Source organism: Notechis scutatus, chromosome 5, assembly GCF_049901735.1.
Source record: "Notechis scutatus isolate UNSWTSFEM ecotype Mainland chromosome 5, rNotScu1.2, whole genome shotgun sequence".
Lineage (NCBI taxonomy): Eukaryota > Metazoa > Chordata > Lepidosauria > Squamata > Elapidae > Notechis > Notechis scutatus.
In genome coordinates this window covers 85,296,238-85,313,132 of record NC_142013.1, presented here as the reverse complement: position 1 = coordinate 85,313,132, position 16,895 = coordinate 85,296,238, and the positions used below count along the sequence as shown (strand labels likewise).

Sequence of the window (16,895 nt, the reverse complement as noted above, 5' to 3'; positions counted from 1 at the left end):
ACTAAGAACTGTCAGCTCTACAAGGTAGACCTGTAGTGGAATGTTTTCCCAGGAGGAACGGTGTGCATTCCAGAAGATCAAAAGATAGAAAAGTTTAGGTACTGTAGTTTGTGTGGTAAGAAGAGTATTATTAATTTTTGCTATTAATTTTCAGAATATATGTTTTGTGTTGCAAGTAGCCTGCTTTAGTAGTTTGGCAATATTTCTGCCTATAGGGGAGGAACAGTAAAGGGAAACAGCTTAGAAGACCTTAGCATGTCTTTCTTGGTTTTTGGAGCCTGACAAGACCAGAGCACAAAATAGATTCCACAGAAGGGTAAAAGGGTAAAACTACTTTCATTTAAATTGTCTATAGTTGCAGTTATCTATGATATACAAGCAGGATTGACTGGATTAATTAATCCAGCTGTTTCCAAAGCTAAAAAACGGTCTCCTTTTACTTCTTTTCTTCTTGCACATACCCACCTATGGGTGGAGAAGTGGTGGTAAAAGAGAGGGGAAAAAATACATAGATCATAGATATGATATAGATATCATATCTGTAATGAAAATGTTTTGTTTTTCCTAACACTGCGTTTTTAAAAATTGATGAAAAGACTCCAGCTTTGAAATACTAAAGAAGAAAAATAGAATTAAGAACAAAGGGACAATTGGTACTTTGGTAGTCATGCTCGTTCACAAATAAGTCACATCCTCTGGGAAGAATTTTGGAAAAAAGAGACCCCTTATATGTTAATAAAATACACTCCCATCCACAAAGTTTTCTTTAAAAGGATAAAACTTACAATCTCAAGTTCCTTCTACCTGCCATCAAGACCAGCAAGCACCCTCACTAAATTTTTATTGTCATAAATCAAGCAACAATTGAAAGCCAATAGATAAGTGCACAGAAGATAAAAGTACTAAACAATCCAAACTGTAAGTGTTTAAAGAATCAGCCTTTATATCACAAATCAATGTAGCCTATTTTTCTTCAACGTGCATGTTAATCTTTCTGTTTCCATACTGTTAAAGTAAGTTATTTGATGAGAATTTGAAAGCTGTCAGCGATTTCCAAGAAGTGATGCACCACTTCATTCATAGGTAAACAAATACCTTCACTACTGGATTGAGAGGGGGATGAACTCGTCCAAAAGGCCATTGGGTTAGATTTAAAAAGACTAAAATTAAATCCTAAAAAATAAATTGTATTAGTATAAGTACTGAGTTACTATTACTAAAATAGAAATGGGCACTGATGAATGATTAAAAATGACAGTAATATTGTATGTTTACAATACTCAATAAGAATTGCATTAAATTATGTTTTTTATATTTCTAACTGCAGCAATTAAGCAGCAGTTACAAACTTAAAGCAAAACTTGCAGAGTCCTACAATTCTTTAATCATTTCTTCTCTATATCTTTTTTAAAGTTTGTATTAAGTTTTTTTAACATTATGTCATCATTACAAACAACTGAACCATTTGATTAGGTGAAAATGCTGGTTCTACTTTCTACTGTCACTGAAAATAACAGCTGGAAGAGCTCATATACTCTATGCTGATGCTGCTTATCAGTAAGTCATAATGACTATATTCACACACAATGCTTTGATTAAATCAATTATAGTTTACTTGACAACCCATGACCTGTGGTGGGATTCAAATAATTTAACAATGGGTTCTCTGCCCTAATGACTGACTGGGTAGGTGTGGCCGGGTGGTCATGTGATTGGGTGGTCATGGCCAAGTCGACGTCACTCATCACACCTGGCCCTGCCTCCCAGCCAATCGCCTCAAAGGCCTCAACAAAATTTCCCTCTATTTATTGCTACTGAACATCCAAAATATACTATTTAATGTATATATGCCATATGTATACATACACATTACACATTATAGTGTGTGTATAGGCACACAAAAATATACATTAGGTACTATACTGTATGTGTATGTACATATGCACACAGAGAGAGAGAGCTCTTCTAAAACTATACACATTCAACCCCACACACCGACTCCACTTTCTGCCATACATTGAACTATAACTTCTGTTCTAATGACATTGCACACGTTTCCAGATTTACTTACCTAGCTTGCACATGACCATTAGAGCCAGGAGATGTCATGGGCATTGCTAGGGAACTCTGGGCAATGAAGGGGATGTCAGCCGGCAGCGGCAGTGGGCAATCAAAAGTGCATGGCTGGGGTCTACACAGCCGCCCTCCCCCTCATCTTAATGAAGCTGATGTCTCGGCGCACTAGCAGAAGCACTGGTAACACACAGTTGCTGTCATGCCGGCTGGAGGACACACAGTTGCGAGAGGGAGAAAGGCCGGATGACTTCTTTCTCTCCTTCCCTGCTGCCGGGTGATCCCATGTTCCCTGCCGCTGCCATTCCAGGGGGTGGGCGGCAGCTGGGAGGCCAGAAACTCCCATAAACTGACTGGGTGGGTGGGCGGGCTGGAGAGGAGTGCAACCTTGCAGCCCCTAGCCTCCCCTATCTGCTGACAGCAGCAGCAGGCAATTCCAGGCAGGGGAGAGATGCGGGCTAGGGGAGGGGGTCGAACAGCAGCAACTCAATCTGGCTTCCTCTCTGCCACCAGGTGTGGCAGGAAGGGAAGGGCAAGTGAGGCTCGGGGAAGGGGACACAACCAGCCAGGAAAGCCAAAACGCTGCCAGGCCCAGAGCCACTGATGGGGGTGTGTGAAAAGAGGTGGGGCCTGTGGGACACGCCTGGCTTTAAGTTCCCAGCCCTTTCTTTCTAAAACTGCCCAAAGGAGGGAGGAGGAGAAGGCTCCCACCTGGACCCTTTGTCCCTGTACATGACAGCAACTTACCAGGCCAGTGATGAAGGCAGGAAAGTGGGGAAGGATCCAGAGAGCAGCTGGGGCGAAGGCAGGCAAGCAGAGGAGCTGGAGTAGCTGGGGTGAAGGCAGGCCTGCGGGGAAGGAGTCGGAAAGCAGCTGGGGCGAAGGCAGGCAAGCAGAGAAGGATCTGGAAAGCAGCTGAGGGCCAGGTGCTGCGTGGTAGGCCAGGGGTGAAGGCAGGCAAGTGGGGAAGGATCCAGAGGGCAGCTGGGTCATGGGCGTGAATCTAGCCTACCTATCAGTGAAGACTGTGAGCAAGGCAAGCTAGCGGCCAAAGCAGGCGAGGCGAGAAAAGGAGTGGCTATAAGAGGACGGGGGGCGGGGTGATAAGGAACGGGTGGCGTGGGGCCAGTTAGTGGGGGGATTTGCCGGTTCACAGAATTTTAACAACTGGTGCGAATCAGCTGAAGCCCACCTCTGCCCTTGACATTTTTGGGTCATCATTTCAGATATATTTTCTTACTAAACATATTGACCATACTGAAGAGCAAAAAAGCAGTGGAAGCAACTTCTGACTTCCTGCTGCCCTGAACACAATTGACCATCCTCCAGCAACTGATGTTGGGACTAGTCTACCTGCCTCCAGACAGCTAGGATGGAGCGGGTGTATCTGATCTACAGCAGCTGATGGAGGGACTGGTCTAACCTCTGGGCAACAACATAGCAACACTGAAGTGATCAGAAATTTTCCAAATTTCAATCATACAGCGTCATGGGTCCCAGATTTTGGACATAGTCTCTAAACTGAGGTACCTTGGTTCAAAAATTGTTGCCCTGCACATTTTCGCCCACTAAGACTTGTAGTATAAAGTATATTGGGTGGATTTATACAAAATGCAAACCCCAAACATAACAAATTATATTATGGTTTAAAGCAAGTTATATTATGTAAAATGAGATCATCTCTATTCAATTTTCCCCACCAATCCTAGGCCTTTCTTGAGGCCCCTTAATCCTTAAAGGTGGCTTTTGGGGGAATCAAATGAAGATAGTAAAGTCTGGATATTATTTGGGAGTTATGTGCTAATAGCTGCAATTCAACTGCATTTATATCCCTAAAAACATCTGTGAGAAATGTATACTCAATACACTTAAATTTTTAGGCAATTTCATTAATTACTTAAGGTGATTTGTCAGTTTTGATTTTTTTTTCAGGAAATAAAAAAAAATCACATAATAGCATCTAAAACCATACCCAAAGATGAAATTGTGATATCAAAAAGAATCTAAAGACAATTATAGAAATCTATCTCTAACAGAAATGTTTTAAGTTTAGCATTGCAAGTTTATTGCAATGATAAGCGTCATAAATTTTTAAAGGCAGGTGATACAAAAACAAAGATATATTGTACTCAGACTTCAGTTGCAGCTTGTAAGTAAACTACAATTCAATAAATGCTTACCTTTTTCTAGTATTTTGAATGAAAAGTTAGAAACCGCTTCTGCTTTTGAGGTAGCCGCTGGAGTTTCTCCTTGGCCTTCTGAGGGCTTCCAATTAGCAGCACTACTATTTTCTTGGTGTTCCGCATGTCTGCAAGCCACAGCATCCTGTGAGCTATCTGATTTTTTTGCATTCATGGTCTGACACACTGAATCATCACCTGGGCTCTTGGGAGGAGCATTAAAACTGAAACCAAAGAGTGAGCCTGTTGCTGATGTGTTTCCAAATGTAAAAGGTTTTGATTTTTTGTCATTAAATATAGTTTTAACAGATTCAGAGCCAAATACAAATTTAGGAGGGGAAACAACAGCTTTCGTTGGCGTCTCAGCTGTGCCCTCAACTACTGGAGTCTCTGCAGCTTCAACAACTGTTTCTTCGGCCTCCTTTAAATCAGTTCTCTCCCTCGTGGTTTCTTCCAATACTGCAACAGCAATCTTTCCACAGGGAGATTCTTTTGGGGTGTTAGTACGGGAAGAGAGTGGTGTGATTAATATGTCTTTTTCTTGAGCATGTTTTGCTTCCTCAAAAATTTTCTTAAATGAATCAGCAACATCCTGAAGTTTAAATCGCACAGCCAAGAGCTCCATCTTTCTTTCCCCTTCGGCAAAGTCACATGCACTCCACACCCAGGCTCTCTCTGCACCTTTCATTTGCTGGATGTTCATATTGGGGGTTATTCTATGGTTTGCACAAAGCTTTAACACCTGATCCCTTCTCATAACTACACGAACCTGCTTAGTATCATAGTTCTGTAAGATCTTTATATCCCCAATGCCCCTCTCTTTCCACTGGTTAGCATCTTTATCGTATCTATATAGTTTAGCTCGGTGACTAAAGACTACTTGCTCATTCTCTTCACCACTTGTTACTTCTACAAGGTCAGGTAAAGGCACAACTGGTTCAAAATATGGACCATCTCTTTCATCTTCTTGGGTGACATCAGACTCTTCATCTGTACCAACAGAAACCCTACTCTGATTCTGTTTGGAAGGAGATTTTGAAGGACTTAGTGCAGATTTGAAACTGAAGTTAAATCCTGTGGTAGACTCTCCAAATCTAAATAGATTTTTCCTCACAGGGCTACTTGCCCGAGGCATTGGATACACTGAACTGTCACTGCTGTCATCCAGAGCTTCCCCACGCAAATCATAGTTGTCCCATTCTAATGTAGGTCCAGTACTTTCAGCATGTGGCTTTATAACTAGATCAGAACTGTTAGAGGAAGACACTAAAGTTTTCTCTTCATCTATGAGTTTAGTTTTATCATCTGTAAGGAAGGTTTTGAGATCTTTCAACCCACTTTTCATTTCTTCTGCTTTTTGTATCAGCTCAGCTGTCTTTCCAGTATCTACAAGCTTGTGTGGAGTTTGAAGTGGTATATCCAACAACAGTCTTTGACATTCTTCAAATTTCAGTCTGAATTCTTCAGCCTGTTCTGAAGACTTGAATTTAGCTGCCAATTGCTCCAGCTTTGCATCCCCATCAGAGAAGTCATTAGCCAGCCACATCCATGCTTTGTCTGAGCCAGAGAGAGGTTTCAGATTCATAGTAGTTGTGATCCAGTGATTTGCACAAACCTTCAACACTTGTTCACGCCTCATCAGCACCCGAAGTTTACCATTAACTTCATTCTTAAGGATTTTCAGGTTGCCCACACCACGCTCTTTCCACTGCTTAATTTCTGCATCAAACCTGAACAGTTTCACTCTTTGTGAATACAGTACCTTCTCATCCTCTTCTCCTGTCACAAGTTCCACTTTTTCAGGCATCTGAACAACAGGATCAAAATGAATATCGTCACTGTCTTCCGTTTTATATTCATCATCATCTTTTTCAAGATCAGCAGAAGTATTTAGCTTGGAAGACATTTTAGAAATCTGAGAAGAAAAGAGTTTTTCACCTGCACCTGTGAAGCCCTTAAAATTAGGATCTTTTTGACCAAACTTAAATCCTTCACCTGACTTGGCAAGATCAGCAAAAGTGAAAGTATTGCTCTGCTGACCAAAAACCAAATCACTGCTTGGTTTGTTACATGCACTGGGCAACTGTGTTTCAGTCTCTTTCTCACTTTTCTTCTCTTTATCGTCAATACTTTTAAAGACATTAACTTCTTCATTTTGTTCAGAATTTGCAACTTCTTCGCTAGAGTCCTGAATACCAAATTTAAATTCTCCTGGGGGGACAGGCATTGAAAAATTAAACCCTCCCTTTATTATAGCCTTTGGCTCAGTAGTAGCAGGAACCTGGAATGGAAAGGGAGACTTTTCTTGCTCTGTGGGAATGCCAAATTTAAAAGTCTTGTCTGATACTTCACATTTAAAACCCGTCTCTTGTGGTTTTCCAGCAGATTCAGATAACTTGCTCTTGAAGCCAAAAGCAGCTGGTGAGCCATTAGCAGACAGAGGGGAAGCATCACAAGAGGGATTTGGAGCCTGACAAGCTGCACAAGCTGGCAAAGATCCTTCATTTCGTACTAAACATATACCACAGTCCCACTGTCCTTCCTTCTTCATAAAAGCAGCCCCAAAGCCACTCTGTGGAACTTTTGAAGTAACTTTTGAAGTATCCGTTTGGCCAAATTTGAATGGGGTTTGAGAACCAAACGTTGGATTGCTGATCCCACTGGGATTCTTGCAGCTAATACAATGAGAAGCACTTGCTTCATTCTTACGAGAACAGTTCTTGCATTCCCACTGGTTCTCCACGGTAGTAGAAAGGGGTCCAAATGTATTCTGTGCTCCCTCACTTCCAGGCTTTAAAGATGCAGATGATTCTTCTGGAAGTACAGCCTGAGCTTCCCAATTAAATGGGTTTGGAGACTGGCATGCTATACACTTTTGTGAGGTTATTTTATTCCTAACTAAACATGTGCTACATTCCCACTGATCTTTCTTCAACACGAACTGCTCTCCAAAGCCATATGTTGTGTGTGTTCCAGAAACATCTTTCCCAAATGAAAAGGATGCTGGTGTAGTTCCACCTGATGTAATTGAGAAAGTGCTCCTGACATTGGTATTTTTTGCTGCGCTGTTAACGTCAGGACTAGGAACCTGAGAGCTACCACTGAAGGGGGTCCCCCCATTCTTGAAATGAAACCTAGAATTCAGGAATCCAGTTTCAGCTTTACCAGGCTCTTTCCTATCCTGTGTAGCAGTTTCTCTTGATGGCCTAATGTTCGGAACCACTTGACGGCCAAGGTCCGATCCAGCACCTTTCAAACTATTTTGTGCTTCCTGAAATTTGTGCTTGAAAAGGTTTGCTTCTTCCGGAGTTTTAAATCTAATGGCAAGTTGCTCAGGTTTTGGCAATTCATCTGCATAGTCCAAAGCATGCCATACAAAAGATTTGTCTGACTCAGCATTTGGTTTCAAAGTCATATCAGGATTTATATAATGATTTGCACAAATTTTCAACACTTGTTCTCGTCTCATAAGTAGTCGAATTTTGCCTGTTATTTTATGCCTTAGTATCTTGACATTACCAACACCTCTTTCTTTCCATTCTCGGCATTCACTGTCAAAACGGAAAAGTTTTGCTCTGTTACAGAAGATCTCTTCTTCATCTTCTTCACCTGTTTTTACTTCAATCTTATCAGGCAGAGGGACAACAGGGTCAAAATGAGGACCATCATCTTCTTCCTCCCCACCGTGGACACTGCCACCATCTGTTTCATGACTTCTGTTTGCTCCATCTAAGTTTGGCGTCCCAAATACAGGCTTGCCCAGTTCTTGACAACCAAACATATCATCCTTGCCAAATCCAGAAGGCTTGGATTGAGCATGGCCCATTTTATCTGTTAATGAAACACCAGAAGAATTTTTACCACCAAAACTGAATATGTTGCGCTGTCCTGTGACGTATTCAGCAGGTGGTTTCTGTCCCGAGTAGCGATCCTCTTTGATAGGTTTATCTGATGTCAAAAGACCCAATAGGCTGTCACTGTTGCTATAGTTTGCATTATGGGGCTGTCCTACAACTTGAGGCGATGAAAAGGTGAAATCGCCATCATTAGATTTGAAATTAGAATTAAATTTAAAAGTGGTTGGCTGAGAAGAAATTATTAATGAAGGTTTTGCTCCATCTGCTGATATAGGAGGCTGTCCAAAGTTTGGCTTCCCAAATTCTATCATCTTTGTTTCGGCCGATCTGGAAACAGGAGGTGCTGTGGAAGGTTTTGTAAAGTAGCCTGGTTCAGGGAGGGGTGGATTCGTGCTTGTTGGTGGCACACTGTAATTGTAGTAGTCTTCATTGCCTCGTGGAGACAAAATTCCAGGTGCAGAAGAATCAAAACGCAGTGGTGTACCATACATATCTTGTGAAAACATACAAGCAGATGTGTTCTGCAGTGGAGGAGTATGCATGGGCTGTTGATAGGTATATAGGTGTTGCTGGGGCGTAAGTCTATTCATGGCATAGACAGGAGCCTAAAAAAGAACAAAGCTCAGTGTTAGGTTTAATGCATTTTTTAATCAAACACTGAATACTAATTGTAAAAAAATCAACAATTGCTTTGTTTTCATTATTTCCTGCTAATGTCTACTGTGTTTTGCAAACTATATAACTGCCTCAACTTTAAAAAGATTTAATGAAGAATACAATTGGAAGCCTACACCCACCCACCCCTTTTCCAGAAACACTGAACATCACCTTTGTGGGAGTAACATTGGTTGCTGCTGTTCGTAGAAGATACTGAGAATTATATACTGGTGATGGGTTGTAGTAGACTGATGGTCCTGTAGTGGCAACTGAATACACAGAAAATATCAAAGTTAGAAAATTTATACATTTCCCTGCAATTTCACTATGTTACCATTTCATGCTATAATACGGTGGCATAATCTAATACTCAGCACTTCTGATCATTTTTAAACCAGACTTTAAGATTAAATTATCAGTAAATTGAAACTTTCTTAAATTCCCCTTATCCCTAAATAAATTATTTGAATAAAAACCCCTTCTAAACAATTATCCAATTAAAATTCCTCATTGTTGTGATGTCTTTCATTATCAATCTTCAAAGAAATCTTCCTAGAACTCTTTATAATAGCAGCAATTTTATTCAGTGTGCCATTATGGTAAAGCACAATAAAGGTAAATCAAAATTATATATACTATAAACCAGTAATATGATATAATTTATGCACTTTATTTTTTAAAACAATATAAAGTATACACTCAGTATTAGCCTACAACAAATAGTAAAAAAAAATTCTTCAGTTTCTCAAAGACCTTGCAAAAAGAAGCATTTCAAGATTTTTTTTAAACTAAGCTTTTTAAAAAATTTTGAACTCTACAGGTCACTCAAGGGAGAAATTAATTCCAGAGAGTAGGAGAGAAATGAATAAAAGCCCTAAAATGTGAGGTGGAGAAGTTTTCATAAAGAGACCAATTGACCTTGAACATATTACCAAGCTGAGAATAATTTCTAATCAACCTTTTTGATTAACAGTCTATTCCTCTATTCCTGATCCAGGAGCTCAATACCAGCAATTTAAACTATTAACATTCCCAAAGGCCCATCCAATGAGGGAAAATAAGATATGTCAGGAAGATATCAGGACATATTCAGGGTCATTTAGATTCTTTATTCTTCCTTGGTTTTTTACTCTAGTCTAAACTTCACATAAACTAAACCATCAACCTCTAGAAGTCTACTGTAGACCTAACTTTTAATACCTCAACTTTAAATACAGTATTTAAAATTTATTAAAAGTTAATAATTTAATACCATCGACCATGGGATTCTCCTGGGGCGGCTTCGAGGGATGGGAGTGAGAGGCCTTGTGCTGTCCTGGTTAACTTCCTTCCTCTACGGCCACTCTCAGTCAGTGTTGATAGGAGGGGAGAGATACAGCCCTCACCCACTGCTTTACAGGGTTCCACAAGGCTCGGTACTCTCTCCGCTCCTGTTCAACATATATGAAGCTGCTGAGTGAGATCATCCGTCACCATGGACTGAGGTATCACCAATATGCTGATGATACTCAGCTGTATGTCTCAGTCCGTGGTGAGTTAACTGTTGCTGTGTCCTCCCTCTCACAGTACCTGGAGGATGTTAGGGGCTGGATGGGGAACAACGGATTCAAACTAAACCCTTGCAAGACTGAGTGGCTCTGGGTTTGGGGTTCGTTGGCTCAGGGAGAATTGCCACCTTTTGTCTTGGATGGGGTGGTACTACCCCAAACAGACCCTGTGCATAATCTAGGGGTTTTCCTGGACTCACGACTCCTGCTAGAAGAGCAGATGGCAGTTGGGGCCAGGAGGGCGTTTGCGCAACTGCGGGTTATGCACCAGTTATGCCCTTTCCTGGACCAACGGTCCCTACTCACAGTCACTCATGTCCTAGTCACTTCCCATCTTGACTATTGCAACATGCTCTACATGGGGCTGCCCTTGAAGAGGATCCAGAAGCTCCAAATGGTGCAAAATGCAGCGGCCCACATGGTTTTGTGCAGACCCCGGTATGCACATGTATCACCTCTCCTGCGGGAGCTGCACTGGTTGCCGATTTACTTCCAGATGCAATTCAAGGTACTGGTTGTTACCTTTAAAGCCCTTCATGGCTTGGGACCAGGTTATCTGAGGGAGCATCTCTTGCCAGTCACATCTACCCAACCCATTAGAGCAGGGAATGTTGTGGCTCTCATCCTCAAGGGAGATACACCTGGTGGGACCCAGAAGAAGGGCCTTCTCTGTGATGACTCCCTCTCTCTGGAACATCATTCTCCCAGAGATTAGAATGGCTCCCACTCTAATACTCTTCCAAAAGCTGCTGAAGACCTGGTTGGAGCAGGATGGAGCCCATTAAATGGCTTGTGTGATCTGCTGTCATCGAGGCAGGGGGTGGGAATTGGGGGTTGATTTTGTTATATTGTACTATATTAATTTATTTGATTCTTTTTGTTAGTTTTTATTGTTTTAAATGTGGTTTTATATTCTGTAAGCCGCATTGAGTTGCCATGGGCAAATAGGCGGCAATATAAATTCAATAAATAAATAAATAAATAATAAAAGTATTAAAAGTTAAAATCTTCCAGCACCAATATCATAATATAAAAATTTAAGACTTTTTATACTAATAAATACTCATCATAAAGCTACCCATTAAGTGTTATTCTGAACCTCACAGTATCCTAGCCAAGAAACAATTGTTTACCTAAAAGGTACAATGGAGACAATAGGAATATGACTACCAAGTACAATAACAATTAACCAAAAACCTAACAGTACCATTAAATTTAATCCTAATTCTTAAGGAAACCTAACCTCAATTCTTACTTTCAAACAAAAGAAATATCATAAAATTGTATAGCTAGCAAACAATACCCTCTAATGAAAATGTAAGATTGGACTAATCATTAAAATTGACCAAAAAAACTAACTGTTCCATTAAATTTAACTTTAGACCTCAAAGACATCTAATCCTAACAGCAAAAGAAATATATTCTGTGGGTTCTCTCAGAAAGTGCTGCCTGCTGAAACATGAGTTTAAGTCTACCATTAACCAGAAAACTCAATGAAGGGTTAACCCTCAAATCAACTGAACTACAGATCTCAAGGAAGTCTAAGTTTACACTAACTTTAATGTCAAAATAAAATTTGTAAAACTAGCTGTGCTCTCAGACAGAATTCCCCGCTGCAAGATGAATTTAAGACTGCTGATAACCATAAAAATATATTCTAAAACTAAAACTAACCTTTGCTCCAAATTTAATTATTCACAGTTCACAGCAGCCAACATTACCCTTACTGACATTTATTGAAAACAGTTTTTTTTTCACCTCAAAGTTACCTTGGAAGCATTCCTCATGGGAAGGTAACTATCAGATTAGCAATATTGATAAAAACTCACTGATAAGTGAATAGCTTAATTAGTTACATTTAATTGAGCTATTCACTTATCAGTGAGTTTTTATCAATATTGTAACTATGCACCTTAAAGAAAGGTCTACAGTTAGGCCATAATCCTGGCTACTAACTTCTATCAATAAAAATAAAATAAAAATTTCTATAGCAAGCAAAATCTATAGTAATGAGAATGCAAAATTGCTAATTGTAAACATTAGTAAAATTAAACATCTTGTAAAACTTAGCTACAGATTTCAAGGAATTTTAAGATCAATACAAATTTAATCCTAATTGCAAAGCATGTTTACTCTAAATCTTCTTAAAGAAAACTATCCCTGCTGTAACATGATTTTAAAATTACCATCCACCACTATCAATGTAACCTTCATAGCAAAAGGAACTACAGACCTGAATAAAGCTCCTAACACTATGTTTATCCTTACACCCAAATATTACTTTGGCAAAGAATCTCTTTATGATGTAAATCTGAGATGACCAGCAATCATACAAACTTATCTGAAAGTTAACCGTCACACCAAAATGAACCCGAGACCTCAAGGAAGCCCAATTCAAACCCTACCTTGATCCTACTGGCAACCATAATAAAAATACCCTTAATAGTACCCTAATAGGCAATTCCCACTATAATAGGAATAGTTATAACTGATTACTGCTAATAAAAAACCACCCAAATGGTACCCATAAATAACCAAATGGAAGCTTAAACCTAAACCTAATACCAAGAAAAAAAATCCTCCTAGACTTTAAAAAGCCACTCTTGATATTCACTGCTGACTCTTTTTACATATGTTTGAAGTGAGAACAATCTTTGCATCCTTGGCTGATCCTTGATTATTATGTGTATAATCCCTTCAACTTTCATGTCTGAAGGTATTCTAAGTGCCGTAATAAATTATATTCACCATCTAAAAATTCTAAATTGTTTATTTCACATAGCTACCAAGTGCTTCTTGAATGTTGACAGAGGCCTCATCGCTTTGTTTCACCCACTCAAAATGAGGCCAATTTTTATCTCCCCAAGATAATAACACGTATTTATAATAATAACACGTATATACTAGCCTCTCCTACTAATAAATGTGTTCTGCTTTGGGTTAATACACTATTGTTACTAGTCTGAGTAAAATTCTTTATCTTCATCATATACATACCAGTTAATGGTGCTCCATGAAAGTTTTGTGCTCCCTGGTACCCATCCGGCATTGTCTCTGTTGAATAGTTTTCAGCTGGCCACCGATTAGACAGGTTTGTGTTAGAGTTGTTAAGTTTCATTTCTTGCATTTCATGCTATGAAAAAGCAGAGGGCTGACATCAGTGATCCTAACACCAATGTACTTTCAAAAAATCATAGAAAAAGGAAATCAGTGTATATATGGTGATACATCCTTCTTTAGGAAGGTAAATTTTTCATTAATGCTGTGGTGCTGAATCATCACATAAGCTATGGATCATGAAAAAGTAAAAAGTGGAACCTACCACAAAATGTTGCTATTAAAAAGGTTTCTTTATATTTAAAATGTCTAGGCTGGTCAGATCAATTCAGGCTTTAAAAAGGGAATTTCAGGGGCAACAGGCAACTCTTCTAATCCTACCTCTGTATAGCTTTACCTTTACACCATACAACATTTAAGAGTTCCTAGCGCCAAATTTGAGCATTTTAAAGCCACAGCTAAATAGGAACAAGGTGTACAGGGAAATTATCAAGTATAATTTTGTGTGAAATACGCCCTTCCTTCCATAATGCAAGTCAGAGAGTGATCTAGTCTATCAATGATATTTTGTATTCACCTCATTCTCCCCATTCTTTTGCTTATTTTTTTCAGAACTGGAGCCTATCAAAAGAAGAAGCATGAAAACATATCTCCCTACCTTCTTCCACATCCACTCTGAAGTCCTTGACTTCTTTTCTAGCTAGGCTCTCTATCCACCAGCAAGCAACATTTTGAAACAGTGAGACTGGCATGGCTGTGGATAATCCTGCAGCTACTTCACCCTGCTTTCTTTTTCAACTAACTCAGTCACTATTCCATAGTTCCCATATCAGAAAAATCATTACCCACAATATGTACTATGGGGAGCCACCAAGTTTGCAAATATTCCTATCTCCTAAACATGGATAGTGCTGTTTCACCTACATGGTATTCATTTAGGGAATCAGGTTCGGTAGCACTAATACTGATAAACCTAACTGCAAATCAATTGTTAAAAAAAGTTTAATATCATAATTAGCCATCTGCCCAACAAAGTATTTATATTAGTCAAATTTTTAATCAAAATTTGATTACATTTGAATCAGATTAGTAAGAGTTGCTTTCTCTAAACAATTCATCTACCAATTTTAAAATAGCTTTCTTAATTCAAGAATCATTGTCCTCCCAAAAGAACATCATAAATGTATTATAATTGTCTGCATATCATCTTTTGGGATTTTTGACACCCATCTCATTTCTGCCTGATAACATTAAAGGACATGGCTGTTCTAGAACAAAGCTTACAACTTATGCTCAGTGTACTGCTGTTTGGTTTACCTTAATGGACTCCACTTGCTGACAGATCATCTGCAGCAGAGACTTCTGATCCTCGACCCAGCGAGGGGGAGTTTTGGGAGAGAACTAAAAAACAATTGTTAAACCATTAAACTAATCAAACTAATGAAAATACAGTACATTAGCTTTCAAGCATGTGTTTGAGATACCTTGTAACTTTTACTTGGAGATAGTGAAAATACTGTGGGTGATGGCGTAGAATGTTTCACTTCTGATTCCACAGGGTGGCTCAAATTATTCACAAGACTCCTTTCTTCTCCATTATCTCCAAGATCCTGCATTATGCCTTCCAGCATCTCCTTAACTGTCCTGATGGATACAGGTAACTAGGGAAAAATTATAGTATATGTCTGATTTTAGATTCGTTGGATGTATATACTGTGTAACTGAAGAAACTATGTTCTGCTATGATTAAAGCATGTCCGATTTTACAATTTTCTACCTCACTGCATTAATTTAGCTAATCAAAGATACTTAAACCAGAGAGTTTTTATAGAAGTGCAAATATTTTAATTTATACCATTGGTTTTTTTTTAGTATGATTTGAAACTTCTAGGATAATTTATAAATCATAATTCTCACAGCCCTTCAATACAAAAGTATCATTATGGGTTAAACACCTAGTAAATTAGAAGTCAAGTCACCTCATGGAGTGGGTTAAGGATAGGACCGCTGAACAATCTTGGAAGAGCACTGGAATTCAAAAGAAGTACAGAACTGAAAGGATGCATGTGCTTATGTAAGCAGCTGTACTAAAGTTGTTTAAAAAACAAAGGCTGGGATGAGCCTAAAATAGATAGGTTGATTGTGTGGTTTTGGAATGGAGTAGTTTTTGTGTGGTATTGAAAAAACAAACTTGATGGGGTAAGAAGCTCTGAGAAAAGTAACTGGGTGTCTTTATGGGAAGTAGGCTTTCATCTGAGCAGGAAATTTAGTTCAAAGGAATATATGTTGGAACTCAGTTTCTTGAGTTTCCATTTATTAGCCTCTTTTAGGGAAGCTACAGCAATGCCTACTAAGTCATCATGTCATACCCGTTGGAGACTGACTCCGAGGGAGAGGAGGAACAGCTGACAGGGCATGGAAGTGTGGTTCCGGAGGTTGTGGAGGAGGCTGGGGAAGGGCAGAGGCCAGCTGTGGCAGTCAGAGGAAGACCCAGGCCCATCCCCACTTCATCCTAGGGCATGCAGGAAGGAACGGAGAAGGGAACAACATGGCTTACGGGAGAGGAAGCGGCTATGATCCCCCTCATTGGCTGCAGCTGGGTGGAACAGTATAAAGGAGGGGTGTTTAAAACACAGCGTTGTTAGAAGCAAAGTGTGTTTTATTTCTGGCTGAGGTTTATCTTGGTTGGCGTTCTTCCAATGGATTGTGCCTTGTTATCTTCTTGAAGTTTGTAATTAATTATCTTGGTCTGTCATGGAAATCCCTTCAGTGCAGTTTGTTTTGGTTTTTTATTTGTCTGTTATCTGTTCTTTGAGTTTGGACTGTATTTCTTTTGGGGGGAGACTATTTTGGAAACAGTTTAATCTCCAACTGCGAAGAATTGAACGGTGAGGCCAAGTTGGAGACATTAAAGGAAATTTATTTACGTTTGGGAATTTATTATGTGTGTGCTGCTTCCCGGGTCATCACACATCAAACCTAAAAAGTTCCCACATAGAGATATCCCTAAGAATTCTTTTAAAAAACTAAACTAAATCATGAACCTTTTCAATGACAGATGAATCCATGCAGCTCTCATCAATTATCTTTAGGAGATAATCCCTACTTTTTTTCAAATATTTCCTGCCTTCTTCTTGTTCTTCTGGTGACAAACCATCATTTTCTATCTCTTCAGCTTTCCTCTGGAAAATCTATCAAACAGAAAGAGATTGTCATTTTGTATGCCATTCATAAGGAGAGGATAGAGATCTCATTTAAAAATTCACACTTACCAAAGCAAGATTCCAATATGCAACAATATTATTAATAGCTTCAAATGCATGCATAGCATCATCTGTTTTACCATCAACAGCATCCAAAATAGCAAATGCTATACGAGCTTCTTCTTGATATTCTTCAACCTGAGAAAGCTAAAGAAAACCAATTTGTTAGCTTTACCTAAACAATTTCTCATTATACAAATGTTTTATAAATGTCAAACTATGGTAACTTGGCGATACCTAAAAACAGTCACTCTAGTGACA

General features: G+C 39.3%; 1 protein-coding gene across 1 annotated transcript in view; it reads right to left on the bottom strand.

Moving 5' to 3' along the window:
• LOC113411610 (E3 SUMO-protein ligase RanBP2-like) overlaps positions 1-16,895 on the bottom strand; it is a 37,881-nt gene that overhangs the window by 8,869 nt on the left and 12,117 nt on the right. Inside the window, exons 14-20 of the mRNA XM_026666752.2 lie at positions 16,644-16,781; positions 16,416-16,562; positions 14,856-15,032; positions 14,689-14,772; positions 13,312-13,447; positions 8,939-9,036; positions 4,254-8,715 (exon numbers count right to left, since the gene is read on the bottom strand). Coding sequence (XP_026522537.2) covers positions 4,254-8,715; positions 8,939-9,036; positions 13,312-13,447; positions 14,689-14,772; positions 14,856-15,032; positions 16,416-16,562; positions 16,644-16,781 — 5,242 coding nt within the window. The remainder of the gene's footprint in view (positions 1-4,253; positions 8,716-8,938; positions 9,037-13,311; positions 13,448-14,688; positions 14,773-14,855; positions 15,033-16,415; positions 16,563-16,643; positions 16,782-16,895) is intronic.